Below are 27,964 nucleotides of genomic sequence, written 5' to 3'. Positions count from 1 at the left end.
TTAAGAGTCAATATTTATTCTGATTAATATTTTACAAAATTTTGACAGATTTAATTTATGTAAGGAGAGCTAATTTATTAAACACTTTACAGGTTTTTCTTTCCACAGAATAACACGTTAAGTAGCAAAATAATACTTGGCACAGTTATAAATAAAATATAAAATAAAAATATCCATAGCTTAAGTATAATAATGATGCTGTTTTATGCCTATTAATATTTCAAACAAATTCCTGGGAACAACAAAAATAAGGAAAAAATTTCAAAGAACTAATTCATGTTTAGAGCTGAGAAGTAAGTTCCTATTTGCTAAAAGTATCCAATTAAGCTGACATGAACTATTCCTCAAAGGGTCACCCTTATACACAACTTCAGAATGGGGTTAAACTGGTTCCACGCCTAAGACCTGTAAAATCATTAGAAGGTACACTGCTGCATAGTTGGCTCCTGACCATCTGACCATTTCTGAGTTAGAGATTTCAGTGGTGCTATGAGATAGTTTAGTGCTAAAGCATTAACATTGCTAATATTTTCCATGTATACATCTAGAGTTTTTTTTTTTTTTTCTATTTAACTGAAAGACATTTCTTTCACACTTAAAAGAATATTGTACCATAAAGAAAGAACATGGTAACAACACTCTCATTCAAACTCTGAGAAAACCACCATTGTATTTGACTGTTAATAAAAAATGTTTCGATAAAAATTGCAACTGAGTCTTCATGTGAAGTGGCTCAAAATACAAAAAATTAAAACAAATTCTAGCCTTTTATAAATAACTTTGAATTTAAAAATTATCTAAAATTTCCCCCAATTAGTAGTCAAAACTAGCAGAGACATTTGTAAAGTTAACCAATTTTGTACATTCTATGACAAAATGGCACGATGCTATTGCCACCCCACACCCATCTCTTCCCTTTTCAAAAATAAAGTACGTATGCCAATTTTCTAATATTAAAACACTAACATACACTAAGTAATCTTTTTGATGTATGACTTATGGTCAAAGAAACTACTATATAAAAATGGTACTTGGAAATACTGAACATCAACTATATACATTTTCGCTGCTCCTCCTACTAAGGCAAGGGGCGGGTTTACCACTAGATTGCTTTAATACCTGTAATCTGCATTTTACAGAGAATACTAATTTTACCAAGCATCAGACATGCAGTGAACTTGCAGGGTATAATGCCTATTAACAGCAATATTGAACATCACGAGAAGCTCATTAGTTATCTCCCTTTTCTTTTTGGTTGGATAAAATGAAACGAGCAGCTTTAAATACACTAACACATGGAGACACAAAGAGAAAACTATTGGATAAATTATTTATATACAGATACACAATCTTTACACTGGGCTAGGATCTGTCATCAGTCCGGCCACCCTCGTCCCACTCTCCCCGGCCTGTTCCCTCTCACACGTTTCCCACAGGTCGCTCGAACCACAGTCTGCTACAGCACTTAAAGAGGACCACACCAAGCCTCACTCTGTAAACAATACTCGTGGAAGCAGTGACTAACAGTTCACCGTGAGAGTATGGAAATGCTGCAACGAAAATTGATCAGTGCATCATGTTTAACAACTAGAAAATCTTTCTGAAATTGTTTCAGACAGCATTAACAAATTTCAAAACATTCAACAATGGGAAAACTGAAACAATCTTAAAGATAAAATCCTTTCTGATAGGTCATTTTTTAAAAACCAGAATATACCATTAGCTTTTCTTTTATTCACATGTCTATTATGTACAGAAATCATGCTCCATCTTTAGCTAGACTCCCATTATTTTGTCTATAATTTATTTTTGCTGTATATCCATTTATCTCTATTACTGAGAATTTTGCATTAACTTGAAAATAGCTCAACTCTTAAAAATTGGACTATTTGCACATCAAATTAAATTCTAATTTATGCTTTACTGGATAGTGTGTGCTAGTATACATTCTATGAGGTGCATCATGCACTTAGTAGGGCTTTTAAGTTGAACAAAATAACATGACTTACTATACTCATGCAAGTGCTTTATTATCAGACCATAAAACCTTAAGAGCAAGGTTACTACAAATTATTTCACTGAACCAGAAATATATCAGCACTTCAACAGCTGATAGCAATAAAATATTGTTAGCACATTTTTTTGGTGAACATTATTTTCCTGTGCCTCTGAAGACACATTACAGTAGATCCCTAATAAAACCACATGATTTTCATCACAGTATTTACATGTACATTCTAACACGTACATAATACTAGTCTGAATCAATTTAAGACAACTCTCTTGGAATTAAATGCAATACTAATAGTATATTGCATTATAAAATTTAGCTGTATACCATAAATTTAGTTTTAGCTAGACTCGAACATTTCTGATCAGTAAACCATGTCTGTCAACAGAATAAGTTCCCTCTTTCCTCATGAAAAATGTTATGAGAACAAAACCAAAAAGCTGCGTATGTTGTGAATTCCCACATTAAGAACCATTAAAATTCTTTTTAAGATCTTTATTCTTCCCAGAAGTGGCAGTGTGTTCTGTCCATGTTTACCTTTGTTAATAAAAGTGTTGGAAAAAAGACTGTAAAGTTCACTGTTAGCCCTACATATAGCATGCTATTTGTTCAAAGGATGTGGATTCGAGTGTGAGAGAGACACGGACAGACACAATTTTCAGGCACCACTCAGCAATATGCTTCAAAGGATAAAGATGTTGCTACACGAGCTGGTACCCAGATCCTGATATTTGGTCATATTCTATCGTATACTGCCTGGTCCAGTCCACGATAACAGGACGAAAGAGGCCACAGCATCGAAATTCAAAGAAGTCTATAATATTCCTTACACATCCATGGCTAAACAACCCCCCGCAAAAAAGAAAAAAAAAAAAAAACAGAAACAGAAAAAGAAAAAAATAGTCTATTAGTATAGTAACTTTGAGTTTAACATAACTTTTTAACATTTTAATGTTAAATATATTTTTTCCAAACTTAAATACTCAGATTTTTTGTCAGAAAGAATCTGCTTATAACTCTACAAGATACGTATGCATTCATGTTTCTTCAGAGCTCTGACAACAGTGATTTTTCTCTTGTGCTTATACCATGGGTTACACTATTATATTTTAAAGTTACTCAAACATCCATCTCTCATTCCTATGTAAAATGCAATTTTTGATAAAACCTTGCCTTGACTGGTAGCTCTTTGGCAAGGAGACAAACTATATCCAAAACTGAGAAAGTAAAAGAGAAAATAAATATAAACAGCACAAATGTGACAGTGTACCTAAGAGTAACAATTTAAAACAAGAAATGTCAAGGGAAGTTCCTGGAATTTTACAATTCAAGAATTTTAGAAACTTCAAGAATACCTTTGGAAAAACAGTCAGTTTTACACCTTATGTAATTATTGTGCCAATGGGAGAATTCTCAAAACTGTTCAACTGACTGTTATTATTTTTTTCTTTTAAAGATCTGCGTGCTTTCTAGAAGCATGCAACAATTAATAGCACCACAAAAGCTTGAAGGTAGTAGACAATTTGTTTGAGTAAAACTCAAAGTTTTAAATATTTCATGTTATTAGGAAACTACTGTTTAACTCCAAACTGAATGCAAATTTCAAAATATATACATATATAAATAAAAGAATAGTACAATCTCTTCAATAAATGGTGTTGGGAAAACTGAACAGTCACATGCAAAAGAACTAAACTGAACCACTATCTTACACTACATACAGAAATTAACTCAAAATGGATTAGACTTGAATTTATGAATTGAAACCAGAAAATAGAGATGGTAAGCTCCTTGACATTAGTCTTGGTGATGAATTTCTGAATCTGACACCAACAGCAAAGGTAACAAAGCAAAAATAAATGAGACAACATTAAACTAAAAAGGTTCTGCCCAGCAAAGGAAACCATCAGCAAAATGAAAAGGCAACCTACTGAATGGGAAAAATGTCTGCAAATCATGTATCTGATAAAAGGTTGACATCCAAACTATATAAAGAACTCACACAACTCAATAGAAAAAAAGCAAATAATCCAACTAAAAATAGATGATCTGAACAGACTGATGGCCAACAGACATGAAAAGACGTTCAACATTACACTAATCATTAGGGAAATACAAATCAAAACCACCATGAGACAGATATGCGTCATTCAAACAGCAAATAAAATAAGTAATCAGTGGCTAAGAATACACACTCTCAATGCAGGGGACCTGGGTTCGATCCCTGGTCAGGGAACTATATCCCACATGCTGCAACTAAGAGTTTACATGGTGCAACTAAAGATCCTGAGTACTGCAAGTACGATCCAGTACAGGCAAATAAACAAATAAATATTAAAATAATAATAAGTAATCTGAAGCAAAAAGTAGCTGCCCAAGAGTCTAAGAAATTTCCCTAAATAATGAATTTCAAGCAATTGTATTTTTAAAATATTATTTCAATTTTCTTTTCATTTTTGAATGAAAACTTATAAATTGATGGAAATGTTAAAGAACAAATACTAAATGTTAGTAGGTCAATAAAGCTTGAATTATATAATTAAAGGAAAAAGTGAAATCTTGGTATTTATGTTTTACAAGCTATTTTATACTTGGCTAAGTAAAGAAATATTCCCTATTTCATATCTTATTGCCACTTTAAAAGAAAGTACTTCTCTTTGAGGTACTCATTACCTATTTGCTTAGTGTAGTTAGTAAGGAACTTCGTGAAGGAACTTCAAGAGAAAATATTAAATCCACAGAAATGTACGTACTTGAATGGACTTTCAATAGATGTTGTTGTGACTTTAAAGTGCTTGTATCTCCTCGCATTCATTCTTTCATTTGTAGTAATACCTAAACATGATATCTAAGAGGCAAAAGAAAGAAAACCATTAAATCTCTGAATATTTAATATAAAATAAATTTAAAATTAATTCTCAAGAGGATTAGGATGGAGAAAACAATGATGAAGTCTGTCTTTGCTTTTCCATCAGGAGACATCAAGCTGGTGTACATGAGATCATCTGTTCTATGAAAAGTAGCTAGCTAAACAGGGAAATAATTTTTAAACAGGCATTGTGTATGTGGAGAGACAGACATTATGTACATACTACTACTCCATGGGCCCCTTTAAGCAGGAGATTTTAAAACCCTAATTAAAAGGAAAGGGATTCCCAGGTGGCTCAGTGGTAAAGAACCCGCCTGCCAATGCAGGAGATGCAAGAGATGCAGGTTTGAACCCTGGTCAGGAAGATCCCCTGAAGAAGGAAATGGCTACCCATTCCAGTATTCTTGCCTGAAAAATTCCATGGATACAGTAACCTGGTGGGCTACAGTCCATGGGTTGCAAAGAGTTGGATACGACTGAGTACACACAGCACACACAGAGAAAATCCACGTGTATCAGTTTTCTTAATTAAGAAAAAATTCTTAACTTAAAAAATTAAGTTAAAAAAAAAACGCTTGAATAAATACTGATATTTGCAGGTAATAAAATATTACCATTCAAACACATACAAAATTAATGGCACCATCAATTTAAGCTCACAGTTATATCCAATTGGATGTATGTAAATGAGCAAAGACAGAAATAATAAGCTTCGTCAAGAGTAGTACTGCAAGTCAAAAGTTCCTAATATAAGAAGAGGGAGGAGAGGTGGAAAGACAGAGGGAAGAAGAAAGGAACAGCAAATTGAAAATTTTAACTCTTGAAAAAATTTTAATTATTGAAAAGTAGGAGTGGTTATAAAGAGGATACGCTATTATCTTTTAAGCAACGAGTGAATTTTTAAGAGTTCTCAGCACACTAAAGAACAACGCATTTGCACATACCTGATACATTTGACACATGAGTAATACAGCCACCCACATGAAGTGAAAAACACTGTTCAGAAACATCCAAAACATCCAAGGTGAACAGGTGGCAATTTGAGTAATATACGTCCAAAATCCATCCTTGGTGTAACTGGTCTCACAGTGGAGTCCCCAGTCTAAAATCAGAGCAGATGTACTCAGATTTACTCGATCATCATCCAGGCCCCTTGTGGATGATTTTGTGGTAGGTACCACTAAGAAAACATGACCTAAGAATTTAACTGATGACTTTCAATGCAAATATTTTTGTACTCATAAATAATCCCCTTATCCATTAGTGAAAAAACATAAAGAACAGAAAAGAGCAGCCAATCTTAAAAACAAACAAATCTGTACTGTAACAACAGCTTTTATCTGATTGGTACTGCATACATAGAATACTTTAGAAACATTTCCTTTATACAAAGATAAGATGATATATACATGTGAGACTTCTTTGGAGAGAAGGCATATAATACATGATCACCTCGGGGAGGAGAGCTTTTTCCAAAACAAAATTTACTCAGAGAGCCGCTGCCATAAAGAACTGGTGTTATTGCTGGACTGTGCTCTTTCTTAGGGGTGCTGGACTGGCAGAAATTAAGTAAAGATCTCTAGCCAAAACTTTCTCTCTGTTCATCTCTATTTGAGGAACTAGCCTCCTTTTTCATTACGGTATTAATAAAAATAGAGATTATTCTTAATATCTGTGGGAGTAGGAAGACTAGGAAATCATCCAAGACTTATTTTCAAGTCAGTATCTAATACGTCTTCATGCTAAGTACCAACAAGGCCTGAAGGACAGTAACTAATATTTCCATTCAAATTCTTTCCAAATTATGTTCTCAGTGCAATAAAAGCCTATTATTTCTTCTAAAATACTAAACCATATGATCAGTGAATGACAACTTATTTTTAACCTTTTAAATATTCTCCAGTAGACAATAATTATACCTTACTCTTCAAAATATTTCAAGTTCTGTGAAAAGTGAACTTCAACTGTATTTTCCCAGCTGTTTTATAAGAAAGAGCAACTGGCATAATCCCAAAATTTACAAACTACTAAAGGAAAGCAAGCATGCAACGTGAAAAATATTGGTGTATTTTACCCAGCTTTTCAAAGCCTATTAAAAGATAATTAACTGATAACTCTGTTGCCTATACTCTACTGAATGTTTGATAGTTCTATATCTATTTTTTCATTGTAGTGAAGTGCCCCAGTTAAAAGACATTTGTCATTATAGTGTTTTTTGTTAATATGGTAAAGCGTGAGGTTGCAAACATTTGCTTTAAGAAGACAAAAAGTACTAACTATACTCACAAGAAATACAACCATAAATCATCCAGCAGATCATAAAAAGCAAGAAGAACAGGTAGCCCATAAAGTATCTATGGTTGCCTGCACCTAAAATACAAAACAGAAGCAATTTTTTTCCAGCTAAGAAAAAACAACCAGACACATACCTAGAGATGACGCTGGGGTGGGGAAATGCCATGAATAGTGAGATACACACTGGACAATAATCACATATGTTATTCATTTTATAAAATGATTGTCAAGAAAACAGTTGTTTTAATCAAAGTCTTTAAATAAAAGAATGCTTACAATTACACACAAAGATATAGTGACTGCAATGAAATGCATTCTGAAGTCAAAAGTCTTAATGAACCAAATAAATCACAATTTTGAGCTTTCACTGTGTGCTTTGGGGTTTAAACAACCCTATTTTATCTTTATTTTTATCAACTTTATAATCCAACTTTTTAAAGGTTTCTCCCCAAGAGTCATACAATCTTTGTAACATTTCCCTGCTGTCCCCTCATAAAATCTCCATGGTCATCTCTCAGGCCACTGAGTCCACTTCCTTAGATTGTACCATTCTGAACACTGACGTATGTAGAGTTCTTATCTGTCATTCTTCTTTGCCTCTGTACATAACAATCTTGTGGCAAATTTTAATCGTCTTACTTTCTCTAGTTTAACTAAAAGACAACACAACCTGCATCTTTACTGATTTCACTGCTGTCCAATGGAGAAAACAGGAAAGAGGAGGTACCAGAGAGAACTGATAAAGAAATTATATCAGTCTTTCCTAGACACTGATTTTTTTTCCATTTATTTTTATTAGTTGGAGGCTAATTACTTTACAATATTGTAGTGGTTTTTGTCATACATTGACCTGAATCAGCCATGGATTTATATGTGTTCCTTATCCCGTTCCCCCCTCCCACCTCCCTCTCCACCCGATCCCTCTGGGTCTTCCAGTGCACCAGGCCCGAGCACTTGTCTCATGCATCCAACCTGGGCTGATGATCTGTTTCACCCTAGATAACATACATATTTTGATGCTGTTCTCTCGAAACGTCCCACCCTTGCCTTCTCCCTAGACACTGATTTTATGATGTCTTTTCCCCTCTCTCACAACTGAGCTGATGTACTGCGAACAAGAAAATAATTAGGGGAACAAGGGGGTGTTGCATGTTGCAAGAACGAAGCTTCTGTGTCTACTTGAATATTGTACTTCATTAGTTACCTAGAGCAATATAAATGAACAATACATTTAGAAATTACTTACCTAGAAATAAAACTTTAGAAATAAAACCTTTAGATGTTTTAAATGTTTAAAACTTTTAAATGTTTTAGAAATAAAACATTTAGAAATAAAACTTACCCACACAGTTACCCACCCACGGGCAATGATGGTCGAACTTCGCTATACAGCGGTTGCACACACCACAGTGTTTGGACCTTACTGGTTTCCGTATCTGTTAACAGGCATGTGAAAAGATTACAAAGGCACTGGACCTAAGACAGAAAAGCTGAACATTTTCTCAAAATACAATTATGAAAAAAACTATTTTTTGAAAAGGATTACACCAAGGTTTCCAAAGGAATAGATCCAATCAAAAACCATTCTTGTTTAATAAAATTTCAACTGTAACAACAAAGATGAAAAAGAAGGCTACACTAAAATATAAATTCCTTGCTGTGTGGACAGTCAAACAAACAAACAAATAAAAACTCCTAAGGTGGGGGCAGAACTATCAATTTACAAAAATAAGAATCAAATACAATCTACTATTGCAGTGAATGGTACTATATTTAATTCATAACCCTTAAATTCCTCAAATATCACTCTTCCAGCTTTTTAATGAAAATCTATCACAGTGAATGATACTGGTTGCTGCTTAATAAAATGAAACTGTTCCTTAGTAATAGGAAAGTCGTTAGAAGTGAATAAAAGCAGCTTTTAAAATTCAAATCATTAATAAAATGTCTTCCCAGAGTTAACAAATCTAGCAAAAACAACAAAAAAAACCCAGTAAGTGCACGCGTCTTTCAGAGCCTCTTCAGATCTCATTAAGGTACAGCACTTTACCCTGCTAAAGTGCAAGCCCACTACCTAAGAAAATACAACATGCTTGTGAAGTTTAGGCAGTCCCTGTGTGTTCTAAAAACAGAACATACATTATACAGCTCTTGACAGGCAATAGAGTTAATTTTCATAATGCCTTCTGTTTTAAATGTTGTGAAATGCCTTTCTCTCCACTACTCTAAAGCAATCAAGTGAATACAAGAGCTCATTGGTGACCTTCAAAGAGCTCTTAGTCCCAATGCTGGGTGCATGACAAGAGCTAGAGTTATAACACTTGCTAGAAGCATATTTTATAATGCCCTTCACTGGTGCTTCAACAAAAGCACTGTCGTCTCCCCAACACTTTACATAAGCATGCATGATTCTGAGGGTACTAAGAAAAAGGCATAGGTGCATTATGTGGCTCTTACCTGTACTAAAATTATCTGTGGACCCAAGAAAAGGCTAAGTTATTCTTCACCACAGATATGAGACTAAATCCATCAGCAGAAAGAAGTAGGATATACCAAACAACTTCTACCCTAACTTGCAACTCTCAGCTAAGTCTCCTCTTTGGGCAACAGCTATGAAGGAATTCTGCACAAAAACTGACGCAAGGCTCCTGAACACAACAGCTGCCTTAGTTCACTTCCAGAGCAGTTCATTTTCAGGAAATTCTGATTTACGTATGTCTTCTTACCTATTTGTCAAACTGAAGAATACCCAAATAATTACAAATACCTCTGTCAGTTCGAATCATTTTATAATACGACATGCTCTTGAAAGATATAATATATGCTCTTCATATAATACGACATGCTCTTTTACAATACCAAATTATCTATCCAGAACTACAACTTACTGTAACATAACACATAATGAAAACATTTATGCTATAATGACAAAAGTAGTCTTGTTCTTGCCATCAGATATTTACTTAATAATGAAACTGTATTGAGCAACTTTATATAAAAGAATCTGTTTGCCATATGGCAAAAACATCAGCAATGTATACTTGACTTTATGGAACAGGATAATATGTTCATAGAATAGTATAATATAAAAATGTTCTAAACGTTAAGAATACAATTCTGAAAAAAAAAAAAAGAATACAATTCTGCAAATTACCCATTGTAAAGCACAGAAATAAAAATATTTTAAAAGCATTCTTTAAAATACAGAAGAATCAGTACTCTAAAGTTGTTACCAAAAATAAAACAGTATATACAGTGAAAATCCAAAATCATAACTGTCTGTCGAAGAATGTTAAGTGAAACAAAAGAATCTGTAGAATTAATTTCAAAAACTCATTCCAGAATTCTGAACTAAGTCAATTACTCATTATTATTGTTAAGATGTTAATTCAGTTGCAGTGTATAACTTAAAGGTATAAAAGAACATTTAGTTTCAAGCATGATTTGGGGATATTTCCATTTCCATACAGAGAAACATGGTTTATACAGGAATGCTATATGCCACAGAAAAGACTGTGGCAGTCCATACATTTTCCACAAGAACTCATTACAAAAACCAAGCAGAAAATCCCTAAACCACAAAACTGTTTTATTATCTATGACCTGGCTGAATATGGTAACTTTTACTGTCAATGATAAAAGAGTGCTCTAATTTGCATAAACACCCTAACACAGATGGATAACTGCTCTAATGTTGTCTTAAAGGTTACCTAATTTCCCATCATGGCCTTTAAATATAAGAAACAATTTCCTTAAAATGTGATTAGGATAACAGCATATTAGGGAATCATGGTAAACTTTTGATTTTAAATACTTTATTAGTTAGTTTTTTGTTGAATTACATTCTGAGAAAAAAAGAATGAATATAAATGAATGACAATACTGAATCGGAAATGCAGCTAAGGTGTAACATCAGGGGGAAGGAGAGACTGGGAAGAAGATACCCTCTCACCGCCTTTCCCCCTGTCCCACGATCCAAAAGCCTTCTGGCTGGGGGATCATGGGACGTGCTCAGTGAAAGACACTGTCCTGGTTTCCCAAACTCTCTATGCTATGCCACTGCTAAGGGAAAAGGAGAAAGGGAAGAATAAAGAAAAAAATACTACCAAACAGGTACTGCAGAATATACTGAGGTCCAGACTTCCTGTCTCTGCAAGTTCAACTATTGTCTGTGAATTAAAAAAAAAAACTTCATTCAAAACAGAACAATATTCATCAGCTATTATTCCATCAATATGAGTGTCAACAGGCACTACTAAATATAGATAACCAACAAGGACCTACTGCATAGCACAGGGAACTATACTCAATATTTTGGAATAAACTGTAAGGGAAAAGAATCTGAGAGAGAATCTATTATTTCTCAGATTACACAAATAAAACTCAGTGATTCAGTGAACACAGATGAGTCACTGTGATGTACACCTGAAACAAAAACAACACTGAAGATAAACTACACTCAGTAAGAATATTTATATAAGTGTCAACAGACACATTTTTAATTAACCAAGGTTTTCAGCTGAAAGTAATAAATTTCTTCACTTACTTCTGTTATTTTACTATAATCTGGATACAGAAATTTTATTTCTTGGATATATGAAAAAGCAACCCTAAACCTAAGTTACGGGAATAAAACTAAATTACCTAAGAACTAGTCTGAATGGGTTTTGATGATTAAGAGATAAATGTAAACCTGAATCCAAAAAGACTCGAATCTTCGGAGCTAGATGATGACTTAAGAAACCTGGCAAATCAATTAGCAGTGAAGCCTGCGGCCCCCTGGGACACAGAGCAGCGCTCTGGATGCAGACACAGAGGGGCAGACTGTAAGGGACCACTAGTGCCTTACTCACTGTGGGCAGAGTCACTCACCAGGGTCTGCTCTGCGCTCTGGATGCAGACAGAAAGGGGCAGACTGTAACGGACCGCTAGCGCCTTACTCACTGTGGGCAGAGTCGCTCATCAGGGTCTGCTCTGCTTTCAGCGACTGGGTAAACAGCTCTTAAAATAATTAACTGCCTCTGGTCTAATTCTCTACTTAACATGACCTCTTTTGTAACATGATTACAAATTCGGCTTCCTAAGTACCTGGGCTATAGATGAGGGGTGCCCTGGATCATATATACCAATATGTTTGTTATTAGAACAATTTATCTATACTATCAACCAGTTTTCTGGACTTCTAGTTTACATGGTCTTTTAACAAACATTTATTTAATGGATGCAAATTTATGTGCTGAAGGTTTACTGAGATGTTTAAAATACTTTATTAGTCCCTCAAAACAATCATAATCCTTAGAGAGGAGAGAAACATGAAAATTTTAAATGTCATTTTAAAATATCAAGGAAGTATAAGGACAGGCATCTCAAGAGCATCAACTATATACATAATCTCAGTTTGGTTTGAAATTCCGTTTCTTTGTATTCTCGTATCTGCTAAAAATACTGATAATCTGGCAATAAAACACATGTAACTAGTTAGATTGTATCTTGCTACCTTTTTCTTTTGTTCTTCTGTGGCTTTAATAATCCCTGGATCTGATTTCCAAGATTTTCCAAAATTGTAGAAAAGTGCAATACTATTGGCAAGGAATGGAAGATGGATAAATAGAAAATTGAGATGTGCCTAAAGTTAAGGAATCTAAAGAAGCAATGAAAACTAGTTATTACTATAGATAAACTTATACTCTGCAAGATTTTATCACACATACAAAAAAACCTAGAAAAAAGTACAAGATGGTTTATTACATCAAAATGAATTCCATCTATACATGCTAGTCTATTACATCGCAACAAACACATTTTCCATTGTGCTCATAAGTAAATGTAAAAAACAAAAATGTCAATTGTTTACAAATTTTAAACCATGTAGGGTAAGCTTATCTGACACTTTTTTAAAGTCAGTGAATACATTATTTTTAAATGATCATTACTTCTTTCAACAAAAACGAGGGGCTTCTCCTGTCCAAAGTAAGTAGCATATTACTTTATCTATATTCATTAAAATCTATGAAACACTTAGATATCATACCCATATATTTAAAAGATTGTTTTTACATTCTCTTCATTGCCATTTTTGCCCTCATTCAAGTTGACTTTAATTTTAGAAAAAGTATTTATAAACTTGCTTAAAACAGAAATACTTTCTTTGGTTACATTTTCCTTCCTAATAAAAACATGATAAATGTACCAGGCACTTATAAATGTTAAGTGAAGCATCAAAGACTATTTTCAATAACACTGAGGAAAATAACATAACATTGCTAGAGCAACACTTTCTTGAGGCACGGAACACACCGTTCCCAAGATGTGACCCAGGTACCAAAGCTGCCCACGACGTTTCCGGGGGAGGGGGGCCGCCGCTCTGCCAGGGGAGACAGGAAAGGCCTCTCGCAGAGGTCTGGGATGGACGCGACGGCCGGGATCTCCGTTCACACACTGACTGCACAACCGTGCACCCCCACACACCTGCTGGCCACACCCCACCAACGACTGCCTCAGCCACATCCTTGTCTTGTTACTGCTTCACAAATGCCTTATTGGTCTAAAAGGCATGAAGAGTCCTACTCCGCTCATCTGTTAGGTCTTCATTATTTATGAAGGCCCCTAAGTACACGTTAAAAAAAAAAGATTTATAAAACATGTATGCTAGGAATTCCCTGGTAGTCCAGTGGTTAGGACACCACACTCTCTTTGCCAAAGGCCTGGGTTCAATCCCTGGTGGGGGAACTAATCCCACAGACTGCAGGATGCAACCAAAAAGAAAAGTGTATGCTTTTCTCCTGTTTTTTTTTTTTTTTTTTTTAAAAACAATTTTATGTAGTACAAGTATCATACAAATATTCTGTAAGATTTTTAGGTATTATCATGTATACACACTCTTTACATTTCTCATGGAAGCACAGGTTAAGAAAGAACCATTTCGTAAATGAAACAAACCTGTATTTGTTTGGCAAATACCAAAACACTACCCAACCACTTAAAATACAGGAGGAAAAAAAGGAAGAAAAAAGAGTAGTTAATATCAGCTGCCACATATAAAAGTGATTTTCTTGCCCAGTCCCATTTACTCCCACCTTTCACCATCCTCATTCTCCAAAATTCATGGGTACAGCCAGCACAGGATACACAGAAAGCCAAATTTCCACCTCTTTCAACAGCCAAAAAATAAATAAAATAATAAATAAAGCTTAAGAATAAAGCTGGATAAATGTTATGTGCAAAAAATGCCAAATGGTGGCATTTTTCAGTGCAGAATCTTTATTATAACAGTTTCAAAAAGTGCTAACATATGTAACAAATATACACAGCAGGTTCTTGCTGTCGTTCAGTTACTCAGTCCTGTCTGACGCTTTGCGACCACATGAACTGAAGCCTGCCAGGCTCCTCGGCTCATGGGATTTCCCAGGCAAGAACACTGGAGTGGGTTCCCATCTCCTTCTCCAGAGGATCTTCCCGACACAGGGATTAGACCCATGTCTCCTGCATGGGCAGGCAGACTCCTTACTAACTGACTCACCTAGGCAGCCCACGTGCCATTTAGGCTGCACAAAAACCCAATGATAAAGCTTGCTGCCATCCCCAAGACAAAACCGAGGTGGAGGTTAATCAAGCAGTCTAAGATTAAAGAATGGATTAGAGATGGAGCTGGTATTAAAACCTAGGCTCTCACTACATATGCTATCCTGCCTCTCCAAAGTACTCTGCAGAATATTCTGAGTCATTAAATGTTATGGGAACAATGATCACATCCACCTCTGATTTAAGAAGCTTAAGACCTGACTGAAAAATAATTTATTTTTAGATACAGAATTCCCAATAACCTATTTCGAAAATTTTGTCAACACACTAAACAGTAGACTATATTATTTACGAGAGTGAATTTCAGGGTTGTATGATAATTACAGAAGTATGAACAAAATTTTCAAACAAAAGTGCAAGCAAATCACTCACAAATCTCACAACCAGAAATAACCACAGCTAAAACTACATGTGCTCACTTCCAGCTCTTATCATTCTAGAATCTCTCTGTAAATACAATTTAGTATTTTTTCATTTGTTATAAGTATGAGCCCACATCACTAAGTCTCAAAAAAGCATTTTAATGGATATTTTATTGTATACCACATGTCAGATAACTGATAAATCTATCCTCCTATTCAGGTTATTTCCATTTTTTCCCTATTATAAATGGTACAATGATAAACTTCTTTGTAAATAAACCTTTGATCGGATCTCTTATTATTTCCTTGTACAAATTATGGTCAGTGTATAATACAGGGCATTTGAAGATATACTGCAGCAGGTCAAAGAACTGGGTTCTATACCAGACTCTCAATAATTACCTGGCTATGAAACTTTGAGAAAGGCATACTACTTCTATGAACCTCAATTTTTCTATCAGTTAGAAAACAGCATTATGATTTGTGTGGTTTTTTTTTTTTAATCTCAAAGAATTGTTCTGAGAACCAAGTAAAATAATATACCTGAAGAACTATAAATCAAATAGTAGAATTTATTTATTATAACAAATGGTTTATATCAATACAAGACTCATTATCACCACAAAAACACTGAAGCTGAGTAACATATGAGAAACTAAAATAACTTATGTTTACTAGCTAAAATTTATTTGTAACCCCAAAACCAATATTTAGAATGCTTCTGCAGTCATTTGTGAATATGTGCAAAGTAACAATAAACATGAGTTGCCTTATGCACACATTTCCAGTTAAGCTAAACAAGGCAATACTTTGCCTTCTTGTTTAGCATTTGTGTGCTTTATGTTGGTGATTTTGCTGTTTAAAATGGTCTCCAAGTATAGTGCTTAAGTGCCATCTGAAGTTTCTAAGCGAAAGTTGATATATGGACTATATAAAACTCTCTGGCATAAAGTTTTCATTATTTGTAATTTACTAATTATCCTGCTTTTCTCTATTTAAATGCAAACAGATTAACAGTACAGCAACAGTCTAAAACATTTTGAGATGTGAATTGGATTTTTTTTTTTAAACATAAAATTTACCGTCTGATTTAGGAAGCCAAGCTAGAAAACATGTCTGGAATACTAGTCATTTCAGAGGTCAGTGCTTTTTATAAATTTAAAACAGATGAGGCACTGAAAATGAGCAGATATGTTTTACTCATTAAATAATCCAATAAGACAATTCTAATGCTTAATAAATCTCTGAAGAACAATTTTTATATCAAAGTATAATACAAGCCCAGAATGAGCTAGTGAAAACTGCAAGTGAAAAAATTTCAATAGACACTATGCTAAGAAAGTATTTTAAAAAGTAATCCTATAATGCTGTGAAAATTAAGAATTAGAAGCACAGTTATAATTCTGTGGCTCAGTTTCACAAAGAAACATATTTTGTTCTTGTCTAATACACAGGACAACTTAACAAAAAGAACACAATATTATAATATGCAAGACTGTGAAGTGAAGCCAGGTATCAGTAATAATTAATATTGTTCAGCACAGTTAAAAGTCACTGAATACTGCATACCATTTAAAATACCATATACTTTTCATATTGATAGTAATGTTTTTGAAGAATGATTTAAGACATCAAACATGTACCTTTATTATAATAAAACAGACTGTCTTACTGATTTTTTCTATTAAAATATCAAATGCGGACACTGTCCTTATTTCTTAAGATGTACACACATGCACACACAAATTTACAATGTCTAATTATACTACGTTTTAAAAGTACATTGAAAACAAAAAACAAAAAAAGTACATCAAAATAACTGCAAACATCTGAAGGTAACAGCACTAAAGGCTTTTCATAAGCAAAAGAGAAGATTAACTGTTACCTATGACAACAGAACAGCAGTAAGCGTGACAGTAAGAAAACATGCAGAGGAAATGATGACAGTAAAACATGAAAATCACCATTCAGTGGAAAGGTGCAGAACGCGTCATAGAATCAGACAAATATGTGTTTCTACTCTCCTTTATTAGAGAGGAGCTGTGTGATCTTGGGAAAAAACAACAAATTAACCTATTTAAACCTAAGTTTTCTCAACGATAAAATGGAGACAACAATATAAACGTATATATAATAGGATGTGTAGTAAGTGGAACACAAAGTATTTAGGAAAATGCCCTTTAAAAACTCAATTAATGGTCACTATTATTGATATTATTATTACTACTGATGTTATTAAAAGCAGCTTTGAAAAGCAATTTATTAAATATGAAACACTTAAAAATACATTAGTTCATACTTATTTTTCTAATAAAACTGTTTTATTCTAGCATATAGTGAGTAGCTCATCTATGTTAAATATTAAACATTTGTTTAAATAGCAAACAAAAATTGTTTTAGATAAAACCTTTATAACCAAAGGATATCATTCCAAAACCAGAAGAACCACGTCACATACATCCAAAATTTGGTTGCCAAATATATTCCAAGGGGCAATGCACTATGCATTGAATGATCAAAAAAGGATCTGTAAAACACAAGTTTTATAAAACGTGAACTCTATATTTCATTGTAAAAATGAAGATTTATTTAAATGAGAATTACATCTATTCCGCATAGTAAACTTTTAACAAAATCCAGAAATTCAAGATGCTTAAATATGAAGGCTGTTTTCCACAGTAATCAGTAAGACATGAATGCACAGCTGAATGACTCAAGTCTGAAGCTACTTTTAATTCATCAAGAATTAGAATTATATTCTATATACTTTCCAACTTTAGAATTTCATTGTACTCCTATTCTTTTAAATAAAAAACCCACTTTAGCATATACAGTAACTCTATCATCCAGCTTACTACACACCAAAGGCATGTTATAATTTTAACAAATGAATGCAAAGCGATCCCCGAGTTTTTCTCTATGCTGCATCATTATTTCTCCTTACCTACACATTCCCACTAAGCTTTCAGCACATCTTTTCAAAGAGAATGAACCAGCTAGTTTGGAGGAATTAAAGGTCATTATTTACAGCATTTAGAATTCAGGAAAAAATAAACACTGATAAATCTTATTAAACACTAAGTAGGATCAACCATCCAGGTATGCTAAGAAGGCAGAATTGGTGAATTCTTACTTACACCTCTTGGTGAAAGTACACACTAAAATAAGATTAAGTTTCTTCCTGAGAGTTACCACACTGGTGCATTACCATTCACTCTCATCTCTGTGAATTATTTTCAGAACTCTCTTTTGAAATTCTGGTGAAAACCAAGTACTAAAGGAAGGGAAATTAGGTGGGAAATTCTGGATCATAAATAACTTCCTAGTTTGCTGGATGGGCAACTTTAGGGCAATAGGATCTAAGGATAAGAATAAAGCAGTATGAACACAATGCTTAGAGAACAAAGGAGAAAATTTTAAAAAACAACTGAGCCCACTTCATATGCTTAGACTCCTCATGTGCTTAGGCGTTCCCTCATTCTTGCATGCTGCCTATGGCCAAAGAAAATTTAATTTCATGGAAAGGTAAGCTCAAGCATTACAGTTAACCAGAAATAAGCAATATATTACAGAGTTCAACAAACTCGCATTCATGTCTATTGAAATGTTTTAAAACTGTATTTTAGCCTTAAAATGTTAGATTTAGTCACTACTAAGTACCTTTACAGTCATTTTTCACAATGATGTTAAAAATGTTAACGATTTCAGATATAAATTTGCCCAAAATTCTTTAACATTACATTAAGATCAAACATGTTACATAAAGGCAGTGTTCTAAATATAATTAATTTTACATAGCCAGGTGCAAATTATGATTTTTACCTGTCTGGTTAAAAACACAGTTAAAAACAACACTTACTTTGAAAGAAACTGCACTGTAGCCCAGACGCCACCATACATTAGCCCTTTAATGAGCCAAGAGTCAATGTTTAGGTCTGCTATAAACCCAACCAGCCAAATAACTAGGAAAGGAGTTCCCAGCATCACTTTCTGCCGAAATTCCTGGACAGGAAAAAAAAAAAAACACACACAAAGTTTTTCATGTTTCAAGTAACCTCAATGTGAATCGCTGTTACCTTTGTGAAAACACACAACCGGGGTGAAATTATCAAATATACCTACTACGTGCAGAAAGTATTCAAGGTGCTAGTCTGATTTCTAGAAAGAGGTATTAAATAATTTAAAAGTACCTGGTTAAAGTCGTGGAAAACGAAAACAGAAGTTATAAAAGTGGGTTTAGATAGTCAGATACAGACAACAGAGGGTACCCCCTGCTAACACATGGATGGGCTAAAAAACAGTTCATGAAAATACTACCCGATTTTAACAAATGCACGGACGTCTAAGGAGACAAGGGCAACCAGAATGACTGAAGGTCTCACAGCTGTATCAGATAAGGAAAAGAGTACGTTTAGCCTGGAGAAGATATTTTGAATGATACATGTAAATAGTATATATCAACGTAAGAGAATAAAATCAATTTTATTTACAGAGTCCCAGAGATCACAGAATGGAGATGATGTGCCTCTGAACACGTATCAAAGGACAGTGCTTCAAACCTCAGCTGTAGTACCATTGCATTTCTGTACCGGTCTAACTGTAGAAACACTCAAAGTATAAAACGTGTCTGCTTCTCTCTAGCAGCTACTACAACCGTATCTTTGGAGCAACACACAGTCTATGGCCTCTCCTACGTAACAGCCCTTCACAGACTTAAAGGCAGCTATTAAGTCTCTCGAGTTACCTTAGGGGACAAAATTATGAGATATTCCAGTTGTGATCTAACAAAGCTCAGAGTGTAAACATTACTCTCCTCATTGAATATTTACCTTTTTGAAGGACAAGATTACATCAGACCTTTTTTAGCACCCCTTTCATACCATTGGCTTCTAATGAAATAAACACTTTTTTCATATAAATGACTGTTTTCCCCAATTCAGTCACTGTAATTCATATCCTGAACTAATTGTGTAATTTTAACTTAGACTAATAATTAAACATATCAACTTCAGAGTTTAATTTTATGCTGTTGTGAAATGTCACCCTTCCAATTTGTTTTTTATCTCTATTATGTGTGAATTTTGTATCAAGACATTAGAGAATGTGTAATTGGGAAGAGTATGTGAGTAGGGTGGATATTGGTGGGAGAGAAGGCAAACGTGTGGCAGTTGAAAAAGTATTTTCTAAAATTATCTTTAAGCTGGCTTGTTTTTAGTCAAGACATTTTTTCCCCCCAGCAATGACCACATTTTTTTCCTTATTAAAAATTAAGACACAATTTACATACAGTGAAATTCACCCTTTTTTGTGTATACTTCTCTGAGTTTTGATGAATATACACAGTTGTGTAATAAGCATAAATATCAAGACACAGCACAGCCCCATCAAGCCCTGAGACGTCCTGAGCCACGAGGCACAGCCCTGGCTGCCACTAGTCTGGGGTCTGACCTCTGACTTTTTCCTTGGCATGCATGTCATGAAAAATGGGTCATACTGAATGCAGTCTTTTACATCTGGTTTCATTCACTTAGGTAATGCATTTGACATTCATCCATTTGTTTCATGTATTAGTCGTAAGTTCCTTTTGAATGCTGAGTAGTATTCCATTACAGAATTTAACACAGTCTGCTTATCCATTCCCCAGCTGAGAGACTATGCTTGTTCCCAGTTTCTGATTGTAAATAAAGCCATCATAAACACTTACATATAATTTTTTGTGTGAACACTGGCTCATTTCACCCGGTTAAAAGCCTACATGTGTGATTCCTGGATGTTTTCCAAGCTGTCATTTAATATACATATTACAATATTGTAAAGATGTAACAGTGATATGCTGCTTTTATAGATACAGAAAAAATTTATATTTCATTACAGAATTTTTCAAATATATAATAAATTTGAAGGGATTTTGAAGTGAATCTACCACCCAGATTCAATTTAGTTCTTTAATTCCACTTTTTGTTTTTAAATAATTGCAATTTTTAATCTATTTTAAAAACTGATGTACAGTTAAGTTACAATGTTGCATTAGCTTCAGGTATATAGGTATACAGCAAAGTAATTTCAGTCATACATATAAAGGGATATTTATATATATTCCTTTTCAGATTCTTTACCATTATAAATTATTACAAGACACTGAACATATTTCCCTGTGCTATATAGTAGGTACTTGTTGTTTATCTATTTTATACATAGTAGTGTGTAGATGTTAATGCCAAACTCCTAACTAATTTATCTCCCCCCACCCCCTATTATCCTTTCTGGTCACTGTAAGTTTTTCTATGTCTGTGAGTATACTTCTATTTGGAAAAGACATTCATTTATATCATTTATTAAGATTCCATGCATAAGTGATACTGTGTATTTGTCTTTCTCTGACTTAACATGGTTTCTAGGTTCATCCACGTTGCAGCAAATGGCATTAGTTTATTTTTTATGGCTGAATAATATTCCACTGTGTACCTATACCATCCTTATCTTATTTAGGCTGCTTCCATGTCTTGGCTATTATAAATAGTGCTGCTATGAAAATTGGGGTGTATGTATCTTTTTGAAATAGAGTTTCATCTGAATACATGCCCAGGAGTGGGATTGCTGGATCATATGGTAACTATTTTCAGTTTCTTAAGGAACCTCCATATTGTTCTCCATAGTGACTGCACCAATTTGCATTCCCATCAAAAGCATAGGAGAGTTCCCTTTTCTCCACACCCTCTCCAGCATATATTATTTGTAGACATTTTAATGATTGGTGGGCCTCCTGGGTGGGACTAGTGGTGGCAAAGAATCCACTTGCCAGTGCAGGAGTTATAAGAGAGAGGGGTTCAATCCCTGGGACGGGAAGATCCCCTGGAGGAGAAAATGGCAACCTGTTTCATAATCTTGCCTGGAAAATTTCATGGACAGAAGAACCTGATGGGCTACATGTTCCATGGGGTCACGAAGAATTGGACATGACTGAGCACACAGGAGAAAGAGCAACATTGGTGGGAGTGGGATTAGGCGGCAGGGTGCTCTGTTGCCAACCTGTGAATATGTAAATATATACTGACTGGTGTGAAGTGGCACCTCATTGTAGTTTTGATTTGCATTTCTCTAACAATAAGTGATAATGAGCATCTTTCCATGGCCATCTCTATGTCTTCTTTGGAAGGAATGTCTATTTAGGTCTTTCACTCATTTTTTTGATTGGGTTTTTTTTTATATTAAGCAATATGAGCTTTTTATTTTAGAAATTAATCCCTTGTTGGTAGTATCATTTACAAATATTTTCTCCCATCCCACAGGCTGTCTGTTTTGTTTATGTTTTCCTTTGCAAAAGCTTTTAAATTTAATTAGGCCCCATTTGTTTCTTTTTGTTTTTATTTCCATTACTCTTTAGAGGTGGATCTGAAAAATACTACCATGATTTATGTCAAAGAGTGTTCTGCTTATGTTTTCCTCTAGGAGTTTCATAGTATCCAGTTTTATGTTTAGGTCTTTAATCTATTTTGAGCTTATTTTTACACATGGTGTTAGAGAAAGTTCTAATTTCATTCTTTCACATGAAGCTGTCCAGTTTTCCCAGCACCCACTTCCCGAAGAGACTGTCTTTTTCCCATTGTATATTTCTGCCTCCTTTGTTGTAGATAATTGACCCTAACTGTGTGGGTCTCTTCCTGGGCTTTCTATCCTATTCCACTGATCCATATACATATGCTTCTGTACCAGTACTATACTGTTTTGATTACCATAGCTTTGTAGTACAGTCTGAAGTCAGGGAGCATGATTCTCCCAGCTCCCCTTTTCCTTTCTCAAGATTGTTTTTGCTATTCCAGGTCTTTTGTGCTTCCAAACAAATTGTAAAATTTTTTGTTCTAGGTCAAGAAAAATGCCATTGGTAATTTGATAGTGATTGTGCTGAATCTGCAGGTTGCCTTGGGTAGTATGGTCATTTTAACAATACTGATTCTTTCAATTCAAGAACATCATATACCTTTCCATCCGTTTATGTCATCTTCAATTTCTCTCATTAGTAGCTTACAGTTTTTTTTTTTAAGAGTACAGGTGTTTTATCTCCTTAGGTAGGTTTATTCCTAGGTATTTTATTCTTTTTGATGTAATGGTAAATGAGATTGTTTCCTTAATTTCCCATTTTGATATTTCATTGATAGTGTATAGAAATGCAACAGGTTTCTGTATATTAGATTTGCATCCAGTAACCTTATCAAATTAATTGATGAGCACTAGCAGTTTTCCACTAGCATCGTTAGGATTTTCTATATATAGCATAATGTCAGCTGCAAACAGTGAAAGTTTCACTTCTTTTCCAATTTGGATTCTTTTAATTTCTTTTTCTTCTCTAAACTGCTGTGTCCAGGAATAAAATGTTGAATAAAAGTGGCGAGAGTGGGCATCCTTGTATTATTCCCAATCTTAAAAGGAATACTTCCAGCTTTTCATCACTAAGTATGACGTGAGCTGTGGGTCAGGCAGTTTTAATAAAAAATGCAGGCAGATCCCAAGTACTCGATACCCAGAGTTCCCATCTTGCAAAACAGTACTATAATATCACAACCAGGATACTGACACTGACAAAATTAAGATACAGAGTATTTCCCTCACTACAATGAGTATTTCCATCCTTTAAAGCAACTTCCCTCATCCCTTACCCCTCATCCCCGTATAAACCTCTGCCAATCACTACATTTCCATAATTTTGTCATTTCAAGAATTTTCTATAAGTGGAATTATATAGCATGTAATCTTATAGGATTGGCTTTTCATTCACCATAATTTTCTGGGTATTCATTGGGTTACTGCATATACCATTAGTTCATTCCTTTTTATTGCTGAGGAATATTTCACAGAATGAATGTGTTAGTTTGTTTAATCATTCACCCACTGAAGGACTTGAGGTTGCTTCCGTTTGGGGTCTATTATGAATATATGAATGAATATTATGAATATATGAGTATGGATGCTATAAACAGTCACATACAAATTTTCATGTGAATGTCAGTTTTCACTTTTCTGGGATAAATGCTTAAGAGTATAATTTCTGGGTTGTATGGTACTGCATGTTAAGTTTTTTAAAAGAAAATGCCAAAGTGTTCTCCAGGGTACTGTACTGCTTTACATGTCTACCAGCAATGTGTGAGTCTCTCAGCATCCTCATCAGCATGTGATGTAACTTTTTACTGCAGTTATTCTGATAGGTATATAACAGTAAGTCACTGCAGTTTCAATTTGAATTTCCCAAATGACTAAAATGATGTTGAAGATTTTTTTCATGTGCCTGTCAATTTTATACCTCTTTTGGTAAAAACTGTCTCTTCTTTAAACTATTTTCTAATTGGATTCTTTGATTTTACACTTCTGAGTTTTGAAAGCTCTTAATATATCTTGGAAACTAATCCCTTTGTCGGATATGTGGCTTGCAAATTCTTTACCCCAGTCTCTAGTCTTCTTTTTCATTTTAATAACAGGGTCTTTCACAGAACGTAAGTTTTTAATTTTGATTCAAATCTGAATGATCAATTTTTACCTTCATGGATCATGCTTTTTACGTCAAATCTCTGTGTAGCACTAGATTTTTATAGTTTTACATTTTACATTTAAGTATTGAACAGTTTTGAGTTAATGTATTAATAAAGTATGAGGTCTGATGGAGAAGGCAAAGGCAACCCACTCCAGTACTCTTGTCTGGAAAATCCCATGGATGGAGGAGCCTGGTAGGCTATAGTCCATGGGGTCGCGAAGAGTTGGACACGACTGAGCAACTTCACTTTCATGTTTCACTTTCCTGCACTGGAGAAGAAAATGGCAACCCACTCCAGTGTTCTTGCCTGGAGAACCGTCTATGGGGTCACACAGTCGGACACGACTGAAGCGACTTAGCAGCAGCAGCAGCATGAGATCTGAATAGAGGTTTATTTTTTTGCCTATGCATGTCTAGATGCTCCAATATCAGTTGCTGAAAAGGCTATGTTTCCTCCACCAAATCGCTTTTATACATCTGTCAAACATCTGTGGGCACATCTCTGTGGTTGTAATTCTAGGCTCTCTATTCTGTTTCACTGATTATTTTATTCCTCCAGCAACACTACAGAGTCTTGACTACTGAAGCTATATAGCAGGTGTTAAAACTGCAGACAGTGATTCTTTCTTTTCAAAATTGTTTTAGATATTCTAAGTCTACTGTCTTTCCAAATAAGTTTTGGTTATACAAATAAAAAAAAAAATCTTGCCAGGATTTGAGACCAACTGCAGACAACACCACCCTTATGGCAGAAAGTGAAGAGGAGCTAAAAAGCCTCTTGATGAAAGTCAAAGAGGACAATGAAAAAGTTGGCTTAAAGCTTAACATTCAGAAAACTAAGATCATGGCATCTGGTCCCATCACCTCATGGGAAATGGATGGGGAAACAGTGGCTGACTTTATTTTTTTGGGTCCAGAATCACTGCAGATGGTGACTGCAGCCATGAAATTAAAAGATGCTTACTCCTTGGAAGGAAAGTTATGACCAACCTAGACAGCATATTAAAAAGCAAAGACATTACTTTGCCAACAAAGGTCCATCTAGTCAAGGCTATAGTTTTTCCAGTGGTCATGTATGGATGTGAGCGTTGGACTATAAAGAAGGCTGAGCGCTGAAGAATTGATGCTTTTGAACTGTGGTGTTGGAGAAGACTCTTGAGAGTCTCTTGGACTGCAAGAAGATCCAACCAGTCCATCCTAAAGGAGATCAGTCCTGGGTGTTCATTGGAAGGACTGATGCTGAAGCTGAAACTCCAATACTTTGGCCACCTCATGTGAACAGTTGACTCACTAGAAAAGACCCTGATGCTGGGAAGGATTGAGGGCAGGAGGAGGAGAGGACGACAGAAGATGAGATGGTTCGATGGCATCACTGACTCGATGGACATGGGTTTGGGTGGACTCCGGGAGTTGGTGATGGACAGGGAGGCCTGGCGTGCTGTGGTCATGGGGTCGCAAAGAGTCGGACACGACTGAGCGACTGAACTGAACTGAACTGATATATTTACTATATTTATTGTATATATTATATATACATATAATATAATATATATACATATAATATATATATTGTAAATATATATATTTACATGAATCTTCCAATTCATGAACACAGTAAGTCTCCCTACTTACTTGGATCATCCTTGATTTCTTTCATTGGCATTTAAAATTTTTCAGCATACAAGTACTTTAAAACTATTTACAGAGAAACTCTCTAGGAAAATAACCTGAAGACTAGCAGAAAAGGTTTTCCATAACTGAAGAAATAAAGATGGAACCACAATGAGACGGCAGGAAGGGGTGAACACAGTATAACCAGGGCTCACATCTCCAGGATCAGTGGACTTACAAATGGAAGGAGTATCACAATCCTGGAGGTCTTCCCCAAGGAAGAAGTGGTTTAAGCCCTATGTGGGGCTCCCCAGCCACGGGGTCCTCCTACACTAGGAAGAAAAGCTCCCACACATCTGGCTTTGAAAAGCAGCAGGACCCATTTCAGGAGAGCTGCAGGTCCATAGGAGACAGTGATTCTGCTTTTCAAGGACACTGGCAAAATTTCAGACACTCCAAAGTACCAGCACAAAGAGGCAATAGTTAGAAGCCTGGAACAGATCTACTAGCTGAGCTTAAAGAGTCCTCTGGAGTGGCAGAAAGCAAATAAAAGACCCCTACATATATAAAAATTGGTGGCAGCTATTTTGGGGAACTTCTTTTACCCTAATAACCCTAGGTTTCCTTGGTGGCTCAGCTGGTAAAGAATCCACCTGCAATGCAGGAGACCTGGGTTCGATCCCTGGGTTGGGAGGATCCCCTGGAGAAGGGAACAGCTACCCACCCCAGTATTCTGGCCTGGAGAATTCCATGGACTGTAAAGTCCACGGGGTCGCAAAAAGTCAGACACAACTGAGCAACTTTCACTTTCACTAACACTAGGGTTGGAAAGCGGCATTTTAGAATCCTCCCTCTAGCCTGTTGGTCCCCAGAACCTGGCCCCACCCTCCATCCAGGCAGCACACCCTAAGCACTGCCCCCGCCACCTGCTGCTGCTGCTAAGTCCCTGGGATTCTCCAGGCAAGAATACTGGAGTGGAAAAAAAAAAAAAAGAATACTGGAGTGGGTTGCCATTTCCTTCTCCAATGCATGCATGCATGCTAAGTCACTTCAGCTGTGTCCGACTCTGTGTGACCCTATGGACAGCAGCCCACCAGGCTCCCCCGTCCACGGGACTCTCCAGGCAAGAATACTGGAGTGGGCTGCCATTTCCTTCTCCACCCAAACAGCCAACCAATCAGCATGATATATTACACTAGCAAACTGAAGCATAAATATCATATGATTACCTCAAGTAGATACATAAAAATTTTTTAACAAAATTCAACATTCATTTATGATAAAAATCTCAACAAAAGGGGTATAGAGGAAACATATCTCAATATAAAAAAAGGCCACATATGAAAAACCCACAGGTAACATCATACTCAAGAGTAAAAAGTTGAAAGCATTTCCTCTAAGATCAGGAACAAGACAAGGACGCACACTCCTCCACTTCAACACAGTATTAGAAGTCCTAGCCACAGCAATGAGACAAGAAAAAGAAAAAAAGAATCCAAATTGGAAAGGAAGAAGTAAAACTGTCACTGTTTGCAGACGACATGACACTATACATAAGACATCACCAAAAATCTATTAGAACTAATAAGTGAATTGAGTAGTTACAAGATATAAAATTAATAAACTAAACTCTGTTGGTTACATACTAATAACAAACCATCAGAAAGAGAAATTAAGAAAACAATCCCATTTACAAGTGCATCAAAAAGAAT

General features: G+C 35.2%; 1 protein-coding gene across 1 annotated transcript in view; it reads right to left on the bottom strand.

Moving 5' to 3' along the window:
* The window catches only part of ZDHHC17 (zinc finger DHHC-type palmitoyltransferase 17), a 96,188-nt gene continuing 68,224 nt past the window's right edge, over positions 1-27,964 (bottom strand). The window contains exons 9-17 of the mRNA XM_061124924.1: positions 18,978-19,120; positions 17,545-17,645; positions 12,673-12,797; positions 11,282-11,344; positions 8,518-8,611; positions 7,167-7,250; positions 5,825-5,982; positions 4,765-4,859; positions 1-2,851 (exon numbers count right to left, since the gene is read on the bottom strand). Of these exons, the coding sequence (XP_060980907.1) occupies positions 2,713-2,851; positions 4,765-4,859; positions 5,825-5,982; positions 7,167-7,250; positions 8,518-8,611; positions 11,282-11,344; positions 12,673-12,797; positions 17,545-17,645; positions 18,978-19,120 (1,002 nt within the window). The 3' untranslated portion in view covers positions 1-2,712. The remainder of the gene's footprint in view (positions 2,852-4,764; positions 4,860-5,824; positions 5,983-7,166; positions 7,251-8,517; positions 8,612-11,281; positions 11,345-12,672; positions 12,798-17,544; positions 17,646-18,977; positions 19,121-27,964) is intronic.

The sequence above is a fragment of the Dama dama genome, chromosome 3, assembly GCF_033118175.1.
Source record: "Dama dama isolate Ldn47 chromosome 3, ASM3311817v1, whole genome shotgun sequence".
In the NCBI taxonomy this organism is placed as follows: Eukaryota; Metazoa; Chordata; class Mammalia; order Artiodactyla; family Cervidae; genus Dama; species Dama dama.
The sequence above is the reverse complement of the archived record's forward strand: the minus strand, read 5'-3'. Positions and strand labels throughout refer to the sequence as shown.